At 46.7% G+C, this 18,642-nt stretch overlaps 1 protein-coding gene across 1 annotated transcript; it reads right to left on the bottom strand.

Annotated features, from left to right (window-relative positions):
- Nucleotides 1-22: 22 nt before the first annotated feature.
- Sumf2 (sulfatase modifying factor 2) lies at nucleotides 23-18,458 on the bottom strand. Its single transcript, XM_076923020.1, has 9 exons — nucleotides 18,322-18,458; nucleotides 15,004-15,160; nucleotides 11,926-12,037; nucleotides 9,969-10,013; nucleotides 8,811-8,961; nucleotides 5,747-5,802; nucleotides 3,947-4,031; nucleotides 3,669-3,813; nucleotides 23-783 (listed from the first exon to the last, which is right to left on the bottom strand). Exons 1-9 carry the CDS (start codon nucleotides 18,383-18,385, stop codon nucleotides 699-701), a joined length of 900 nt encoding a protein of 299 aa, XP_076779135.1. The 5' UTR covers nucleotides 18,386-18,458; the 3' UTR covers nucleotides 23-698.
- Between the last annotated feature and the right edge of the window lie 184 nt (nucleotides 18,459-18,642).

The raw sequence follows: 18,642 nt of genomic DNA, 5'->3' as shown, positions 1-18,642 counted from the left end.
TATACACACACACATACTGGACTTCCTGATATACATAAGAATTTATTGACCTCACAAGATCCTGTTCTTCAGGGACATGTTTGCAGGGTACCCAGATTAACTCTCAGAGAAGTTTCTGGCATTTGTCTTCCTAGAGGAGCACGGACACTGGTTCTCCCACATTGCACAGCTTCGCCTCGTAAATCATTTGCTCTGCCTGAGCATTTTACTAGTGGGCCCTGTGTGTGATGCCAGCAGCACTCAGGAAGCCGAGGTAGGAGGACTGAGAGTTCGAGAGCCACACACCGAGTGTCCCGTTTCAGAGGACAGCGAGGCTAGGTTCCGGCGGTTAAGGCTTTGGTGCCACCTCACAAAGGAAGCATCTCCCTTCTACAGAATTTCCCAGGAAAAGTGAAAGCTGGATCAGACAGGGAGAAAGCAAAAAGGGAGAGATTTTAAAATGCTGTCTTTTGGAGAACTGCTCCAGGTATCGAAGCATTTGGTTCCTTTGTCCTTAATACTGTACTTAAGAGACAGCCAGGCCCTCATCTCCCAGGCTACAGCAGTCCCTTCTTGGGGTTTGAGTGTTCTTCTGCCCTTAGGTGTCTGTCAGAGGGGAGGGGCTCAAAAGGCCCTGAGCTTGGTATCCAGCTGCCTCTGGAATACGGTCAGGGAGAAACAGTCCTGAGGGGGTGCTTTCTCCATCTCTGTCTGGCTGCTCACAGATCTTCCTTCAGTCTGCCTGCATTGGAAGCGCAGCGGAAGCCCAGGTTGTCTGAGGCTGAATCCGGAGTGTTGCCCATCCTGGATAGAGGAGGGAGAGACAGTGTTGGGGATGGGAGGGGGCTGTAGTGGTCTGAATGAGAATGGCCCTCAAGTTTGAATGTTTAGTCATCAGGGAGTGGAACTGTTTTAGAAGGACTGGGAGGTGTGGCCTTGTTGGAGGAGCTGTCACTAGGGATTAGCTTTGGGTGTTTCTCACTGCTTGCTGCCTGTGGATCAGGGTAAGAAGCTCTCAGCTCCAGCTCCGACTCCACGATGCTCTACTTCCCACCATGCTCTGCTTCCCACCATGATGATCATGGACTAGCCCTCTGAAACTGTAAGCAAGCCTCCAATTAAATGCTTTCTTTCATAGGAGTTTTGTTGGTCATGGTGTCTCTTCACAGCAACTGAATTGTAACCAACACAGTTGGTCTGAGGGCAAGTCCAGCCAGTGTGCCACAAGGGGGGGAAGGGGACAGAGTGGGGCCGTGGGTGGCCACAAGGGACTGCAATAGAGGGTGATCTTAGTGACCACTGATGAGTAGCTCTTACTCTGAGTTTGGCATAACAGCTCAACATACGTGAAGGTGAGAAATGAGTCTCACAGCACACGATGGCTATTCTCGGTCGTCACCTCCACTGCATCTGGAATTAACTAAAACTCAAAAATGGAAGAACACACCTGTGAGGGGTTTTTGCTCGATTTTAAGTAGGAAGACCCACTTCTAATCTGAATCTTTAAAGTGGGAAAACACTTTTTTTTTGTTTGTTTGTTTTTGTTTTTGTTTTTGTTTTTCGAGACAAGGTTTCTCTGTATAGCCCTGGCTGTCCTGGAGCTCACTCTGTAGACCAGGCTGGCCTCAAACTCAGAAATCCACCTGCCTCTGCCTCCCAAGTGTTGGGATTAAAGGCATGTGCCACCACCGCCTGACGGAAGACACATTTTTAATCCAAACCTTTTGAGGTGGGCCCTCTCTTCTGGGCCACACCTTCTGCTGGAAGCTCACATAAGGACATGGAAGGAGGAAGCTTTTGCTCTTTGCCTGCTTGCTCTCGACTTGTGTAATGGCTATTCCTGGCTATCAGCTTGACTATAATCTGGAATGAACTACCATCCAGAATTGGAGGCTTACCTGTGATCCAGATCTTGAGACTGGAAGACATAAGTTTCTGACCTGGATCTTGGCATGGAGATTTTGAAGCACAGTGGCTATGAAAAGCACAGCCCTTGGGGGCTGGAGAGATGGCTCAGTGGTTAAGAGCACTGGCTGCTCTTCCAGAGGTCCTGAGTTCAATTCCCAGCAACCACATGGTGGCTCACAACCATCTGTAATAAGATCTGGTGCCCTCTCTGGCCTGCAGGCAGAATGCTGTATTTATTAAATAAATAAATCTAAAAAAAAAAAAAAAAAAGGGCTGGAGAGATGGCTCAGTGGTTAAGAGCACTGACTGCTCTTCCAGAGATCCTGAATTCAATTCCCAGCAACCGCACGGTGGCTCACAACCATCTGTAATGAGATCCGATGCCCCTCTTCTGGTGTGTCTGAAGACAGCTGCAGTGTACTCATATAAATAAAAAATAAATTAAAAAAAAGAAAAAGAAAAGCATGGGCCCAGGCACAGTAGTACATGCCTTCATTACCAGGAGACTAAGGCAAGGGGATCTCTGAGTTCAAGGTCAGCCCGGGACAAAACAAGGCCAGGTGTGGTGGTGCACACCTTTAATCTGGGCCACATCTTCTGCTGGAGGCCTACATAAGGACATTGGAAGAAGGAAGATTCGCTCTTCTTCACCTGCTTGCATTTACTTGCCAGCACATCTGTTGGAAGCTACTTCTACAGGAGACCAGCTGAAACAACCAGCCTCATGGGACTGAGCAACTACTAGATTCTTGGACTTCCCATTCACAGCTGCCCATTGTTGGGGAGTTAAGACTACACACTGTAAGTCATCACAATAAATCCCCTCAATATAGAGAGGCATTCCATAAGTTCTGTGACCCTAGAGAACCCTGACTAATACACATACACCTTGCTTTGCTAGTAAGTCCATTCCTTCACTGTCATTAGAGCTTACTTCTTTGGGATTCCAGCATCTACTGAAGACTAGCTGAGACATCCAGTCCCATGGACTAAAGAATTACTGGTTTCTTGCACTGTCCACTCCTAAGCAGCTATTGTTGGATTAGCTGGACCACAGGCTATATTAGTCATTCCAATAAATCCCCTTTCTATACATAGAGAGAAATTCATTCTGGAAGTTCTGATATTCTAGAGAACCCTAACTATCACACCAGTTATAGTCTGTTCTGATGAGCAGGGGCCTCGCCATCTTCCAAACCTATAATCTGAAACTGCAAAGCCTGAGGAGTCCTGGCCAAGGCCCACCAAATTAAATCTATGGAGAGTGAAACAGAAACCCTCAAAGACCAGAAGTCAACAATGGGGGGCGGGGGGGCGCTACCACTGACCACCATATGAGCAGCCTCAGCACCTCCCTGACACAATGACTCTAAGAAGTAACCTTTCTGCATCCAGCAGCTCGATGAGTCTGTTAACTCAGATCTCCTGGCTGTGACCGACTGATGAGCGACTCCTCCTTCCTCTGCCTGGCTAGGGAGCCTACAGCAGGAGGTTGCCAGACCTCCCTCTGTCCCCTTGGTGCTGCTGAGTCTCAGGAAAGGGTCTCCAGGCTGTTTTGGGGACCCCTGTCTACGTCCCACGCTCAGCAGCGCTAGCCTACTTCTCTTACAACTTTGAGTGGGGGGCTGACTCTGCAGGAAGGCTGAGGGGGGTGTGAACTGGATACAGAAAGAGCTTGGTGAGGAAGGGCTTGTGGTGAAAAGACGGGATGGGGTGCAGAAACAGCTCCTGCCCCAACTCTGGGCCACGGCTGCAGAGGCTTGTGGTCCCCGGACCCTTACCTGGTGGTGACCCGAGCCCGGTGATTGGCAGAGCCATCGGCGGTGTCGATCCACGATGCCCCCCGCAGGACACGCATGTCCTGGCCAGAAGCTTGGTATGTGGACGCTGTCCATTCCCACACATTGCCCATGAGGTCATACAGTCCTACAGAGTAACAGCAGGCCATCAGATGGAGAAGCAGGAGATTCTCTCCTCTCCACCAAATGCCCTGGGGAGGACAGGGGAAGAGTTTTCCTTTGTCATTTTGTCGGGGACTGTGAATGACAAGAGGTCTTACCGTAGTTGTTCTGTGGGGGGAAAGCGTTCACTGGTGACAGTCCATGGAAACCATCTTCAGCTCTGTCACCCTTGGGGAACTTTCCCTGACAAGAACAATGAAAATCAAAGATTTATCAGCTTGTCCCAAGACAGGTGCTCCTGTCTGTCCAGAGGAAAACCAGGGTCACTCCACTCTGCTGCTTCATGGGGGAAGGACGGTGACCTCAGGTTCCCTTCCATGGTGCTTTGGAAACAGCACTGTCTCCACCCATCTAGGTCTTCCATCCCTGGCAGGGATGGAGCCACCAGAGCCCATGCTCTCCCATTGCCCTTCCTGACTTGACTTAAGCACACCACCTGTATTTGCTCTTGTGATTGGTTCAACTTCATTTTCCTTCTCATCAAAACTGGGGTTCAGGGGCTGGGGAGATGGCTCACAGTGTAAGCATAAAGACCCAAGTTCATATCCTGAGAACCGTATAAAATCTGGGCATGGTAGCATGCATCTGTAACCCCAGTGCTATGGGGCAGAGAGAGACAGATCCTGGGGGTGGTTAGCTAGCCAGTCTATAAAAGAGAGACAGCTCCATCTCCCATTGAGATGTTCTGTCTCAAAAAACACTGTGGAGTGGCTGGAGAGATGGCTCTACAGTTAAGAGCACTGGCTATTTTTCCAGAGGACTTGGGTTCAAGTCCCAACACCCACATGGCAGTCCACAATTGTCTGGAATTCCAGTTCTAGGGAATCTGGCACCATCACACAGACAGACATGCATGCAAAAGACCAATGCACATAAAAATAAGTAAATCTTTAAAAAAAAAATAGCATGCACTTTGCTTGCAGAGGACTCAAGGGGACCAGATTTCCATTCCCAACACCCGTGTCCTGGAACTTGGTCCGTAGACCAGGCTGGCCTTGAACTCAGAGATTTGCCAGCCTCTGCTTCCTGAGTGCTGGGGTTAAAGGCGTGCACCACCACTATATATTTTTTTAAATTTATTGATTTTTATTTTATGAGCATTGATTGGTTTAAATCCTAAAATGATAAAGTGGAGAAGCAACTGAGAAAGAGACCATATGAGAACTGCTGACTTCCATACACACGTGCAGAGACCACACACACGTCTAACAAACCGCAGCCACTACACAAGCTTCTCCTATCCAAGGGAAGATGATTGGGCTGTGATTTACCAGCCATATGTGAAAGTCTGTTACACTTATTTCTGTCTGTCTGTCTCTCTTTTTGTTGTTGTTGTTTTATTTTTAGAGACAGGGTCTGTCTAGCCTAGGGTGTCCTCGAACTCGATTTGTAAACTGGGTTGGCCTCAAACACAGAACGATACCCGCCCCCCCACCTCTGGCTCCGAAGTAGTGGGATTAAAGGTGTGTGCCACCACCACTTGTCTGTTTTAAGTGAATGTTTAATAATGTCGTAAAGGTATTGTTGGTGAGATGAATGGGTCCGCTGCTAAGGCCTAGGACCTGAGTTCGATCCCCTGACCAGCATGGTAGGAAGAGAGGACCAACTCCCATAAGTTGTCCTCTGCCTTCTACAAGTGTGCCACGGCACGGGCACACCCACATTAACATTTTTTTCTTTTTATTCTGAGACAGGGTCTTGCTACTGTACGCTCATATTTAAATTCTGGGTCAGGGTCAGCTATTCAGAAAGGCCTTGAACTTGTGATTCCGCCAGGGAGGACAAACTTGTCTCACCAGGCCACGCTAAGCACTGTCCTCTGTCCCCTTGGCCTTAGCAGGGTTCCACTGAGAACTTGGAGTGCCGGCAGGGAAGGAAAACAGCTCCTTAGGCCTTACCTGCCACAAGTTGGTGCGGTTTGGCTGGAACCGGTTCCCCCATGGATAAACCTGACCTGCAGGATGGCAAAGAGACAAAAAATAAAAGAACTGTGTATGTGTGGGGGTGTGTGTGGGGGGGAAGATGGAGGAAACCTGAAAGAAAGCAGGAGGTGGTGAAGACAGGCTGACATCACTTCCTGTCACTCCATCGCAGCCCCGCCCCCCACCCCTGAGAAGCCAGGTTTCATTACAGTACTGGACACCACGTACTGTGAATCCCGAGTGTGGGAGATGTACACACAGACGGTGGAGACAGGGTGAGGAACCTGTTAGCTGGACTTAAAGTGCAACCACCAACAGGTAGGAAGCAGCCTCATCTGTCCTAGTTCAAAACGACTAATGATAGAACCTGTGCTCAACAAGCGTGTAGAAGTGCTTAGGTCGGGAAATTGGTTTCCGCTCTAAGGACAGTTTATATAGTCAGGGCTTCCTGATGACAGACTTACGAGCAAAGTCAGAGATGGATCTATCCGTGACTCTCCTTTCCACTGTGGTGATGCTCCTGCCTCAGCCTCCTGAGTGCTATAAACCCAGATATGGGCTAACAGGTCTAAACGGTAACAGGGTTTCTCCGTGTAGCCTTTGCTATACTGGAACTAGCTCTGAAGACCAGGCTGGCCTCAAACTCACAAGAGATCTTCCTGCCTCGGCCTCCTGAGTGTTGGGGTTTAAGGCTGGTACCACTATGTCTGACTTTCTAAGAATATTTTTTAGGGCTTCAAGATGGCTGAGCAGTTTAAGCTTGCTTGCTGTTTTTTCATAGAATGTGAATTCAGCTCCAGTACACACACACACACACACACACACACACACACACACACACACACACGGCAGCTCATAACCATCCATAACTCCAGTTTCAGGAGAACCAGTTTCATCTTCTGGCCTGTAAGGGCACCTGCACACTTTACACATGCACAAATAAAGAGGAAAACGATCTTAAAAGAATAAAAATTTTAATGTACTTTTTAAATTAAAGATGTCGGAATTGCTTTATGTGTATGAGTGTTTCGTCTGCGTGCGTGCGTGCGTGCGTGCGTGCGTGCGTGCGTGCGTGCGTGTGTGTGTGTGTGTGTGTACCACTGCATGCAGTGCTCATTGAGGCCAGGAGAGGGCGCCTGTTTCCTGAACTGTAGTTAGAGATGATAGTAAGCCATCATGTAGGTGCTGGGAATCGAACATAGTTCCTCTGGAAGAGCAACCAGTGCTTTTAAACGCTGAGCTAGCGCTCTCTCTCTCTCTCTCTCTCTCTCTCTCTCTCTCTCTCTCTCTCTCTCTCTCTCTCTCTCTCTCTCTCAATGAGCAACTGGCCCCTATGGAAGTGTACCAGCTCTGAAGGGAAGTTTCCCCAGGGAAAGTGAAACAGTTCTGATCTGGCAGGGGCAAGTTTTCACTAGAGAAAGCTCTGCACAGGCAAAAGTGTTACAGTGTGGGACACTAAAACCATGCCAGGAAGCTTGGTAAGGTAGAGCAGGGTCTGAGACCTGGAGACTCACTCGGTGAGCACACACCAGAAACTTAGGTGACTCCCTGTTCCCTGCCAGACTCCTGGCCTGGAACACGTGCCATGCTCCTCACGTTGGTCACAGAGCCCCAGAGTTCTCCATGCACATGAGGTACCCAGAGACCCTGAGGGTTTAGTCAATAAGCTTCCCTTCCCAGACATTCAGACATTCCTCCCTGCCAAAGGTATTTAACCTTGGGACCCACCCTGAGAAGTAGCTATGCATCCATATTCCACGATGAACAATAAACGGTTTAGAGCCATGGAGTGCCTCTTTCATTTACCACCGCCATGGGGAACATGGAAAAGGCTTCGCCTACAGGGCTGCAGCTCCATCTCCTGCAGAAGGCCCATCCGCATTCCCAGACAAACGCTGCAAAGCTAAGGATGATCACCACTAAGCTAAGCCAAGCCAGAGCTCCCCTTTCCCCTGGCCCTGGGCTAGGCACTGTCCTCAGCCTGTGGCCCTGACTCCACTCCCAACGCCTCTCGACTCAGCAACGCCTAGATGTCCACGGATTTTGGAGCCACTGGTCCCAGCCTCCTTGCAGGCCCATGGACTGTACCCTTTGTTCGTTACTCCTCTGTGTGGCACCCCAGGGATGACTAGGTGCTGGGGGTCTGAGAACCCCAGCTTTGGCTTCCCGACAGCCCAGCATCCGCCCAGCAGCAGCGCTGGGGGAAATGCAGTCAAGTTCCCTGAGTTGTAGCTCCGCTCCGAGAGGCATCCTGGCAACCAAGAGGCAAGGAATACCACAAAATCACACCGCACAACCAACCTCACAGGAGAGATTGGGAGGGAGAACACAGGAGCGTGGATGCCTCTGCTGGGAGTGGGGGGGGGTGCGAGAAGCTTGAGGGAACAGAGCAGAAGGCAGGCTTTATATACACCATTTCTTTGGGGGTGGGGTGGGGTAGGAAGGGTTTTCCAGGGTGAAGATATCCAGGGTGAGGATTGGTGAGCTTTCAATTCCTGGGCTTGGGTGAGCTCAGGGGATTGATGGGTTTTCTTTGTCCTTTTATCTTACACTGTCACTCATCTTTTAAAAAAAAAAAAATCACTACTATAGCTGGACAGTAGTTGCTTTATCCCAGTGCTCAGGAAGCAGAGGCAGGCAGGATCTCCTTGAGTTCGAAATCAGCCTGGTCTACAGAGTGAGTTCCAAGACAGCCAGGCCTATACAACGAAACCCTGTCTCAAAAAATAAAACAAAAGCTGGGCAGTGGTGGCACACGCCTTTAATCCCAGCACTTGGGAGGCAGAGGCAGGTGGATTTCTGAGTTCGAGGCCAGCCTGGTCTACAGAGTGAGTTCCAGGACAGCCAGGACTATACAGAGAAACCGTGTCTTGAAAAACCAATAATAATAATAATAATAATAATAATAATAATAATAATAATAATAATAAAAAAAAAAACAGAATCCCTGTGAAAGGGGACTCGAAAATCCATTTGGGACTCAGACCAGCCCCATCCTTTTAAACCAGTGCAGGGCAGGTTGGGAAGATGATCCACATACCCTTCAAGCCTCCTCGGGCTGCAAACTCCCACTCCTCCTCTGTGGGCAAGCGTTTCCCCCGCCATGCGCAGTAAACACCAGCGTCGTTCCAACTCACGTGTACCACCGGAAACTCCAGTTTCTCTCGGATGCCGGAGCCGGGACCTGCGGGCTGACAGGCAGGGTGAAGTGAGACAGGTTTCTGGGATCTAGGCAAAGGCTGAAAACAAGGTTTGGCTTGGGGTGACTCAGTTCAGCTTTTACATTAGGTAGAGGGAGGGAGAAACAAAAGAGACAAGAACAGCGGTTGCACACACCTGGAATTCCAGCACTCAGAAGGTTGAGGCAGGAGGAACCTGGGCTACAGAGTGGGATGCCGTGAGATAGGAAGCAGGAGGAAGACAAAAAGATGGATTCTTCAGTAAAAAGAGCAGTGGGAACTATGGAAAAGACTTAGAGCAGTGGGAACGGGGTTACTCCTGAAATGTCTTACCTTATCCTTCCTGGCTGGGCAGAAGTGATGCATACCTTTGACCCTAGCACTCTGAAGCAGAGGCAGACAGATCTCTTGTGTTTGAGGCCTCTGCCTGCCTGCTCTACAGAGCCTGTTCCAGCCCAGTCACAGCTACACAGAGAGACGCTGTCTTAAAAAATAAAACTAGGGCTGGAGAGATGGCTCAGCGGTTAAGAGCACTGACTGCTCTTCCAGAGGTCCTGAGTTCAATTCCCAGCAACCACATGGTGGCATCCCATCACAATGGGATCCGATGCTCTCCTCTGGTGTGTCTGGGGACAGCTACAGTGTGCTCATATACATGAAATAAATAAATAAATATTTAAAAAAAATAGCCAGGCAGTGGTGGTGCACACATATATATACATATGTATATACACATATATATATGTGTGTGTGTATATATATATGTATATATACACATATATGTGTGTGTGCGCGTGTGTGTGCGTGTGTGTGTATATATATGTGTATATATATATATGTGTATATATATATATATGTATATATATATACACACACATACACACACGCACACACGCACACACACACACACTAATCAATACACTTCAGTAGTCCTGGATGAGTTAGGGGTTTAGGGAAGTCAAATTTCCAGAATGAAACTCAGCAGTGTTAGGAAATGAGGCAGAGGAAGCAAAACTCACCTGCCTCCAAAATGCCTTTTGCACTGGTAGCCACCAGAGAACAGCCTGCAAAGACAGAACGCAGCATCAGGGAAGACCATCTGACCCAGCAGAGGATCCCTTCTGACTGGACACTGAAGGTGGAACCCAGACTGTGGGCTGTGGTTATTTTTGTTCTGTTTTTTGAGACAGGTCTCACTATGTAGTCATGGTGTTTCTGGAACTCACTCTGTAGACCAGGCTGGCCACAAACTCAGAGATCCTCCCGCTTCTGCCTCCATAGTACTGGAATTGAATGTATGCACCCTCACACCTGGCTATAAAAGGAATCTTTTTAAAATTTGGGTTTTTAGGTCAGTTGCCAGAGTGCTTGCAAGAAACTCTGGGATCCATCAACAGCATGGCATAAACCCAGCCCGATAATGTACACTGGTCATCTCAGGACTCAGTGGCTGCATAGTGAGTCTCAGAAAGCTAGAGTGAAACTGGGCAGTGGTGGCACACCTGTTTAATCCAGCACTTGGCAGGCAGAGGCAAATGGATCTCTGTGAGTTCAAGGCCAACCTGGTCTGTAGAGTGAGCTCCAGGCCAAGATCCAGGGTCTACATAGTGAGACCTTGTCTCAAAAAACAAGAAAGATGGGCTGGAGAGATGGCTCAGTGGTTAAGAGCACTGACTGCTCTTCCAGAGGTCCTGAGTTGAATTCCCAGCAACCACATGGTGGCTCATAACCATCTGTCATGGAGTCTGATGCCCTCTTCTGGTGGGTCTGAAGAGAGCAATGGTGTATTCATATACATAAAATAAATAAATCTTAAAAAAAAAAAAGAGAAACCAACCAAACAAAAAACAAAACAACAACAACAAGCCTCCCATAATACCCCTGTATAAACCTCAAAGCCAAAGTAGAAAGAGATCTGTAGGAGGAGCTAAGGTGGGAGGAGTAAAGAGAGGAAGAGGAAAAGGTGAGCCAGGGAGGAAGAGACGTAGGAGCTATGGAGAGCCTCGTAGGTATGGAGAGCAGTCGCGGGTAACAACTTTTATTTAGGTTAGCTAATTGGGAAACAACTCTGTTTGTGTGGGCATATTGTTATAGATCATTACCAAACATATAAAGCCTTTGATTAGTCTTTAAGCATTAGAGTCTCATGTTCTTACTGGGCCCTCATGGATGGCGGGATGGCTTGGGCAATGCCCAGCCTTGTGAAGACAGTGTGGAAGATTGGCAGAGCCATCTCCCACGCTGGCGTCTCGTGGGTGGCAGGGCTGGTTGTTTCTGGTTGGCCGTTTCTAGCTGCGGTGCGCACGTGGCCTCTGGCCACAGAACATGGAGGCTGAGCTAGGCAGAGCCGATACAGCTTAGATATTTGGCTTCGCCAGTGGCTGATTTTATTTATTTATTTATTTATTTATTTATTTTTGGTTTTTGGTTTTTGGTTTTTGGTTTTTCGAGACAGGGTTTCTCTGTGTAGCCCTGGCTGTCCTGGAACTAACTCTGTAGACCAGGCTGGCCTCAAACTCAGAAATCCACCTGCCTCTCTGCCTCCCAAGTGCTGGGATTAAAGGCGTGCGCCACCACCGCCCGGCACTGATTGTAAATAATTACAACAACAGAGATCTTTTTCCGGTTTCCTGTCCTTCACCTGGACTCTTCACATGCTACTGGGACAAGCCTTCTGCCACTCACCCACAGCCCTTTAAAAAAAAAAAAATCCATTTTGAGACAGGGTCTCTCTGAACTGTTCAGGCTAGCCTTGACCTTACTACTCTGCCTTGGCCTTGCAAGTAACTGCTCTTACAGGATGCATCACCAGGCCTGGCTTGTTACCATCCTGGCTGGTCTGGCTAACTGAGCAGTGTGTCTCCTCTGTTGCTTCCCAAGTCAGCTCCTCCAAGATGGCTCCCCAAATGGCCTCCCTCCCTCAGAAGACTCTGTCCAGCTCCCACCTCCATCCCCTCTGTGACCAGGCTCTCTCACCGGCATCTGACTGGCTTGCTTTCTGAGGTCAGGAGAGACAAAATCCTCAAAGACGAAGCTCCACCCGAATGCCTCGGCTTCAGTCTGGTACTTTCTCTTCCTGACAAACTCCCTGGAAAGAGAGAGTTCACTTGGCTCAATGGCTAGGATTCCTTCCACATCCCATCCCTGATGTCTGTCCTCTGTTCCAGGGAGCCTCGTGTGAAGACTCTCTCGAGTTTTCACACGCTTCAAGAAATTAACCAGGGGCTGGAGAGATGGCTCAGTGGTTAAGAGCACTAGCTGTTCTTTCGGAGGTTCTGAAGTTTAGTTCCCAGCAACCACATAGCAGCTCTCATCCATCTATAATAGGATCTAATGCCCTCTTCTGGTACACGGGTGTACATGCAGATAAATCACTCATACATAAAATAAATGAATCTTTAAAAGAAATTACCTCGATACACATGAGAAACAGTTTTTTTTTTTTCTTTTTTCTATGAAAGGTATGGTTTTTTAAAAAATATTTATAACAGGTAGTTAGGTTTTTATTATTGTTTTGGTTTTTTTTTTCTCCCCCTATCACAGAAGTTATGCCTACAAGGTCTCAATTCCTCAGTCTTCACCTTCCAGCTGATTAGCCAATCCTGTCATCGTGTAAGGTCCACCTCCTACAACAACGTGCATGAGACGCAGTTATGGCCAACGAACAGCAGGGATAAAGGACGGAAACCATCTTGGCCAAGTGCACTTGACAGCTTGGTTTGGGGCCTGATGTACCCTTTTCACAACAATAATTAACTTGCCAAACTACCTCTGATGTGTGTCTTCCTTTGGGCAACCACAAGATTATTCTTTATTTCTAACACACCTGACCAGATTTTCTATAAAACTAGAATATATGTTAGTAAAAATCTCTTTTGAGTATATAGTTCTGTGAGGCTTTGTTGTTTTGTTTTGCGAAGATGGGGCCTCACTGTACAGCAGTGGTTCTTAACCTTCCTAATGCTGCGACCCTCAACCATAAAATTATTTTTGTTGGGCTGGAGAGATGGCTCAGCGGTTAAGAGCACTGACTGTTCTTCCAGAGGTCCTGAGTTCAATTCTCAGCAACCACATGGTGGCTTCACAACCATCTGTCATGGGATCTGATACCCTTTTCTGGTGTGTCTGAAGAAAGCAATGGTGTACTCATATACATTAAATAAATAGATAAATAAATAAATATTTTAAAAAAATTATAGTTGCTACATCACAACTATAATTTTGCTACTGTTAACAGTCATCATGTAAATGTCTGTGTTTTTTGATGGTCTTTGGTGATTCCCACAAAAAGACTGTTTGACTTGCTAAAGGGGTCACAACCCACAGGTTGAGAACCACTCCTGTGTAGTCTTTTCTAGCCTGGAACTTGCTGTGTAGACCAGACTGAGAAAGAATGTGTAGTCTTTTCTAGCCTGGAACTTGCTGTGTAGACCAGACTGAGAAAGAAAGGATATTGAATTCCAGGCTAGCCCGAGACACATGCTGGGCTGTCACTAAAACAGATAAACAAGTACACAACTGCTACTATATTATACTTCAAGAAACAGCTGGAGTGACCACTTGTGAACTTCCCCACTGTCCTGGCAATCATTTGCCTTTCTGGAAACGTCTTTTAGGTTTCTGTTTATTCATTTATTTTTGAAAATAAGCCCTCTCGTACTTGGGAGGCAGAGGCAGGTGGATTTCTGAGTTCGAGGCCAGCCTGGTCTACAGAGTGAGTTCCAGGACAGCCAGGACTACACAGAGAAACCCTATTTTGGAAAAACCAAAAAAAAAAAAAAAAAAAAAAAAAGAAAAAAAAAAAAAAAAAAAAAGAAAAGAAAAAGAAGAAAACAGGCCCTCTCTGTGGATCAGGCTGCCCTGAAACTTACATAGGCAATCTCATCTCATCTTCAACCTGTATTTCTGCCTCAGCCTCCCTAGTGCTGGATTAAAAGACCTGCAACACCACTCCCTGCTCCAAAGATGTCACATACATTAAATCGTTCAGCAGAGTCTGAGTCTGGCTTTTCTCCATTAGCACTGTGCAATGGATTCAGCTTTCTTTTCTTTTCTTTCTTTCTTTTTTTTTAAGACTTATTTTTATTTTATGTATGTGAGTACACTGTTGTTGTCTTCAGACACACCAGAAGAGGGCATCAGATCCATTACAGATAGTTGTGAGTCACCATGTGGTTGCTGAAAATTGAACTCTCAGCCTAGTTTTTTAATATTATTATGTGTGTATGTGTGTGTGTGTGTGTGTGTGTGTGTGTGTGTATGCATGCATGTGTGTGCACATGTGCCATGGTGCTTACATGGAGGTTAAAGCCCAAATTAAGGATTTTAAAAGTTTAAAATCTTTAAATTTAAAGACTGATTTTTTTTTTCCAGTGCTAGGGATTGAACCAAAGGCCCTGCTAGCGAAGTTCTCCATTGAGAGACACCCTCAGTTTGCTCCTTTTAAAGCTACAAAAGCAATGTGCCAAACCCACTAACTAATGCAGTCTGTCCTTCAGGCTTATGTATTACACACTTCTAAAAACTGGGATCAGGCTGGAGGGATGGCTCAACAGTTAAGAACACTTAAAGAGGACGTGGGTCTGGGGAGGTGGCAGCCCACACCTTTAATCCCAGCACACAGGAGGCAGAGGCAGGAGGATCTCTGAGTTCAAAGACAGTCTGCCCTACAGAATGAGGTCCAGGACAGCCAAAAAGAGAGGACTCGAGTTTGATTCCCAGCACCCACATGGCAGCTCACAACCTTCTGTAACTTGTTTTCCAGGGGATCCGATGACCTCTGAGGGCACTAGGTATGCATGTGGGTACACATACTAAATGCATGCAAAACACTCATGTACCATAAAATAATAAAACAAATATCTAAAATTTTTAAAAATAAAAGCAGAGAGCCTATCTTTCCTCATTTGTAAGCTATGTTTCTATTCAACCTCTCACAGCTATCTCTTTTGTCAAGATTAATTTAGTTTTTGAGACAGGAATATTAGGAATAAAGATTAGAATTAGAAAAGATTAGAAAGAACCTTGACCCCTGCACTGAAAAACTTGAAATACCTGAAGTCTTTATTGGTGACTGGAAATACGTCGATGGCAAAGGGTTTTACTGTTACTTCCCGGGCAGGCCCTTCACCATCTCTGCCATCTGGAGCATCTGTCCCCATCAAAAATCGACCACCTGGCAGGTGCACCATGGCAGGATCCTGGGCATGTCCTACAGAACAGGATAAGCACTAGTAATGCATACAAATATATGTTACACATGATAGGATTTGATTCACCTCATTATTTGTTTTTAAAATTTTTACTATAATTATTGCTTTTTGTTTGTTTGTTTGTTTTTGAGACAGGGTTTCTCTATGTAGCCCCTGGCTGTCCTTGAACTCACTCTGAAAACCAAGTTGGCCTTGAACTCACCCAAATCTGCCTGCCTTTGCCTCTTGAGTGCTGGGATTAAAGCTATGCATGCGCGCGCGCGCGCGCGCGCACACACACACACACACACACACACACACACACACCCTGCTTCTTTTTTATTGTGTTGACACAGGGCCTCACCATTTGGACCTGCCTGGTCTGGAGCTATGTAGACTGGGCTGGCCTCAAACTTACAGGGTTCCACTTGCCTTTACCTCCTGAATGCTTAAGGCGTGCACTAACACACCCTACTTTCTAAAAATATTTTTATTTTCTGAGTGTGTGTGCCTGGCACCCATAGAGGCCTCTGGAACTAGACAGATGCTAGCTGTCTGGGTGCTGGGATGTGGGTGCTGGGAATCGAGCCTAGGTCCTCGTCCTTGACAGGAACAGCAAGTGCTCTCAACTGCTGAGGCATCTCTCCAGATCACACCTCCTTATTTACACGCCTCTCTTGGCTCAGCTAGGTAAACTTAGAAACTGTAATCTCAACTATATTTACATTTTCACACACATTTCCTTTATCTCCTGCTCCATAACAAGATCATACTATATAGCTCAGGCTGGCCTTGAACTCACAGAGATCAGCCTGTCTCTGCCTCTGGTGCTGGGATTAATATGTACGCCACTACACTTCATGCTGTTTCTTTCTTTCTCCCTTTGTATTGTTGAACACTTTACTGTTTTTTTTATTAGATATTTTCTTTATTATTGTTTTATTTTTGAGATGAGGCCTCATGTAGCCCAGGCTGGCCTAGAACTGTGTATCTGAGGATGATGCTGAAGTCCTGACTTCACTGCCTTAACTTCCTGATGCTAGGGTAACAGGTGTGTACCACTTGGCCCAGTTTACGTGATGCTGGGGATGGAAATCAGGTTTCATGTTAAGCAAGCACTGTGCAACTGAATCACACCCATGATTTGTATGCATAAGTGTTAGGGATTTTTCTGATTTTTAAAAAATCTTTCTTTGTTTCTCTCTTTCCTTCCTTCCCTCCTCTTCTTCCTCCTCCTCCTTCTCTCTCTCGTTCTTTTTGTGGGATAGGGTTTTTCTGTGTAGTTTGGTTGTCCTAGAACTCACTCTGTAGACCAAGCTGCCCTTGAGCTCACAGATCTGCCTGCTTCTGCCTCTGGAGTGCTGGGTTTAAAGGCCTGCACCACCATTGCATGCTAAGATAACAGGCATATGGCACTGTGCCCCAGCTCAAGATCTTTGTGTGTGTGTGTCACAGGAGATTTGCACCAGGGTCTTACACATGCTAGGCGGTGCTCGACCCAGCCTCTCATTTTAAAATTAGATTTTTTTTTTCTTATTTTAGTTTTTGATGACAAGGTCACCCCCTTCCCCAACCCTCCTCCAACCCTGGGCTGACCTGAAAATCACTTATGTAGATAGATTAGGCTGCCTTGGCAGTCACAGAGATCCGCCTACCTTTGTCGCTCAAGAGAGTAAACATGTAAGTGACCATACCCAGCCTTTCAGGGTCTTATATTTAACCCTCTTCTCATTCTGAGACAATTCTACCCATCTCAGGAATAATTCCAAGGCGGGGGGTGGGTGGGGGGGTGGGTGGGAGAAAAAAAACAAGTAAGCAGGGAGATCTCAAATTAAAGGGGAATGAAATATCAAACTGCAATATAAACTGTAGCTTGATTCTAATTTAACAAGGAAACTAACCATATATATATATATATATATTAAATATATATATATATATATATATATATATATATATATATATATATATATATATATTTAAGGGCTGGATGGTGGTGGCCCTCTAATCCCAGCACTTGGGAGGTAGAGGCAGGCATTTCTCTGAGTTTGAGCCCAGTCTGATCTACAGAGTGAGTTCCAGGACAGCCAGGAATACACAAAGAAAACCTGTCTCTAAAAGTCAAAATTTAAAAAAAAAAAAATGTTTAGGGACCAAGTTAAGTCTTCCATTGTTTGCCAGGATCTGTAAACTCATGCATGGCACACAAACACATAAATGAAAAAAAAAAATTTTTTTTTCAGGTCATGCTTGGTGGTGCACATCTGGAGGCAGAAACAGATGGATCTTTGTGATTTTGAGGCCAGCCTGGTCTACATAGTGAGATCCTGTCACACAACAAAATATAATCTAAGACCATATTTTATGCCTTATAATCCCAACCCTAAAGAAGCTGCGGCAGGAGATCACAAGCTCAAGACTAGTTTAGGCTACACAGCCAAGACCTTTATACCAAAAAACCCTAAACAAGGGGCCTCTGAGCTGTAGCTCGGCTGAGAGAGTGCTTGCCCAGGAGGAATTTGAGGTGAACCTGGTGTATGTTCCAGGCCAGACAAGTTGAGACTCTGTCTCAAAGATAAAATAGGGTGCAAACATATAAGAGCATCTGTTGCTCTTGAAAACGCCCCATGTTCAGTCTCCAGCTCTCACTCAGTGATTTATAACCATGTTTCTTCTGTTGTAGGGATCCAACCTGACCTCGGCAGGCACCAGACATGCTCGTGGTGCACATACATAGGAGGAGGCAAAACACTCATACACATAAAATATTCTAAGAAAAACGTAACAATCCAAAAGAAACAAGAGATAAAAGGTGCACTTAAACCGACAGTATTGAGTACTGTTAGTTGTAAGGTGGGAAATGGCATCGGGTTTCTGTGAACGTGACTTAAGGGGATCTTGAGCTATGTATCACACGAATGCACCAGCTCAAGGCAGGGAAGTGAGAAAGGAAGAAAAGGAAAACCAGAATGCCTCTCAACGCCCCAGGCAGGGCTGCACACCAGAGACCATGCTTAAACAAACAAACAAACAAACAAACAAAAAAAGCGCAGTTTTATGGTGGTCAGCCCCAGACCCCACAACCTCCCCCGCCCCCAAGGCGGGAGCATCTAGAACCTAGGATACAGTCACTTTCAGGTGCTCAGAGATGGGGGATATAGGAACAGGGCCACACACTGACCTAAATGAAGCCTGGGGCTGGACAGGAGCCACAGCGGCAACAGAAAAGGAAACGGGGAACCCATTCTGAAGAGCCAGAAGTCAGAGCGCGCATGCGTCTTCTCGGAACTTCCTCGCGCCTGCGCTCTTGCCTGATGCTGAAGCACCCTATTTAGTGACCAATGGCATGGCTCTCCTTGGGAAGTTGCCTGTAGGGCCCGCCCACGAATGAATTAGACACAGGCCCACACCCTTCCCGCTCACTCAGATTTTATCTGTTTTGAACATTTCCGTGACACTGAGCCCTTGCACGCCCACCCGCGCTGCAATCTCGGCTGGTTAG

Source organism: Arvicanthis niloticus, chromosome 24 (assembly GCF_011762505.2).
Source record: "Arvicanthis niloticus isolate mArvNil1 chromosome 24, mArvNil1.pat.X, whole genome shotgun sequence".
Lineage (NCBI taxonomy): Eukaryota > Metazoa > Chordata > Mammalia > Rodentia > Muridae > Arvicanthis > Arvicanthis niloticus.
This window is presented reverse-complemented; position numbering and strand designations above follow the sequence as displayed.

Excerpts from the sequence above, each read along its gene's own strand:
- Sumf2 (XM_076923020.1), bottom strand. The coding sequence starts at position 18,385 with ATGGGTTCCCCGTTTCCTTTTCTGTTGCCGCTGTGGCTCCTGTCCAGC. Across the intron at positions 8,962-9,968 it reads AAAAGGCATTTTGGAGGCAG|CCCGCAGGTCCCGGCTCCGG; the intron begins GTGAGTTTTGCT and ends CCTGCCTGTCAG. Across the intron at positions 3,814-3,946 it reads CCCCCCACAGAACAACTACG|GACTGTATGACCTCATGGGC; the intron begins GTAAGACCTCTT and ends GTTACTCTGTAG.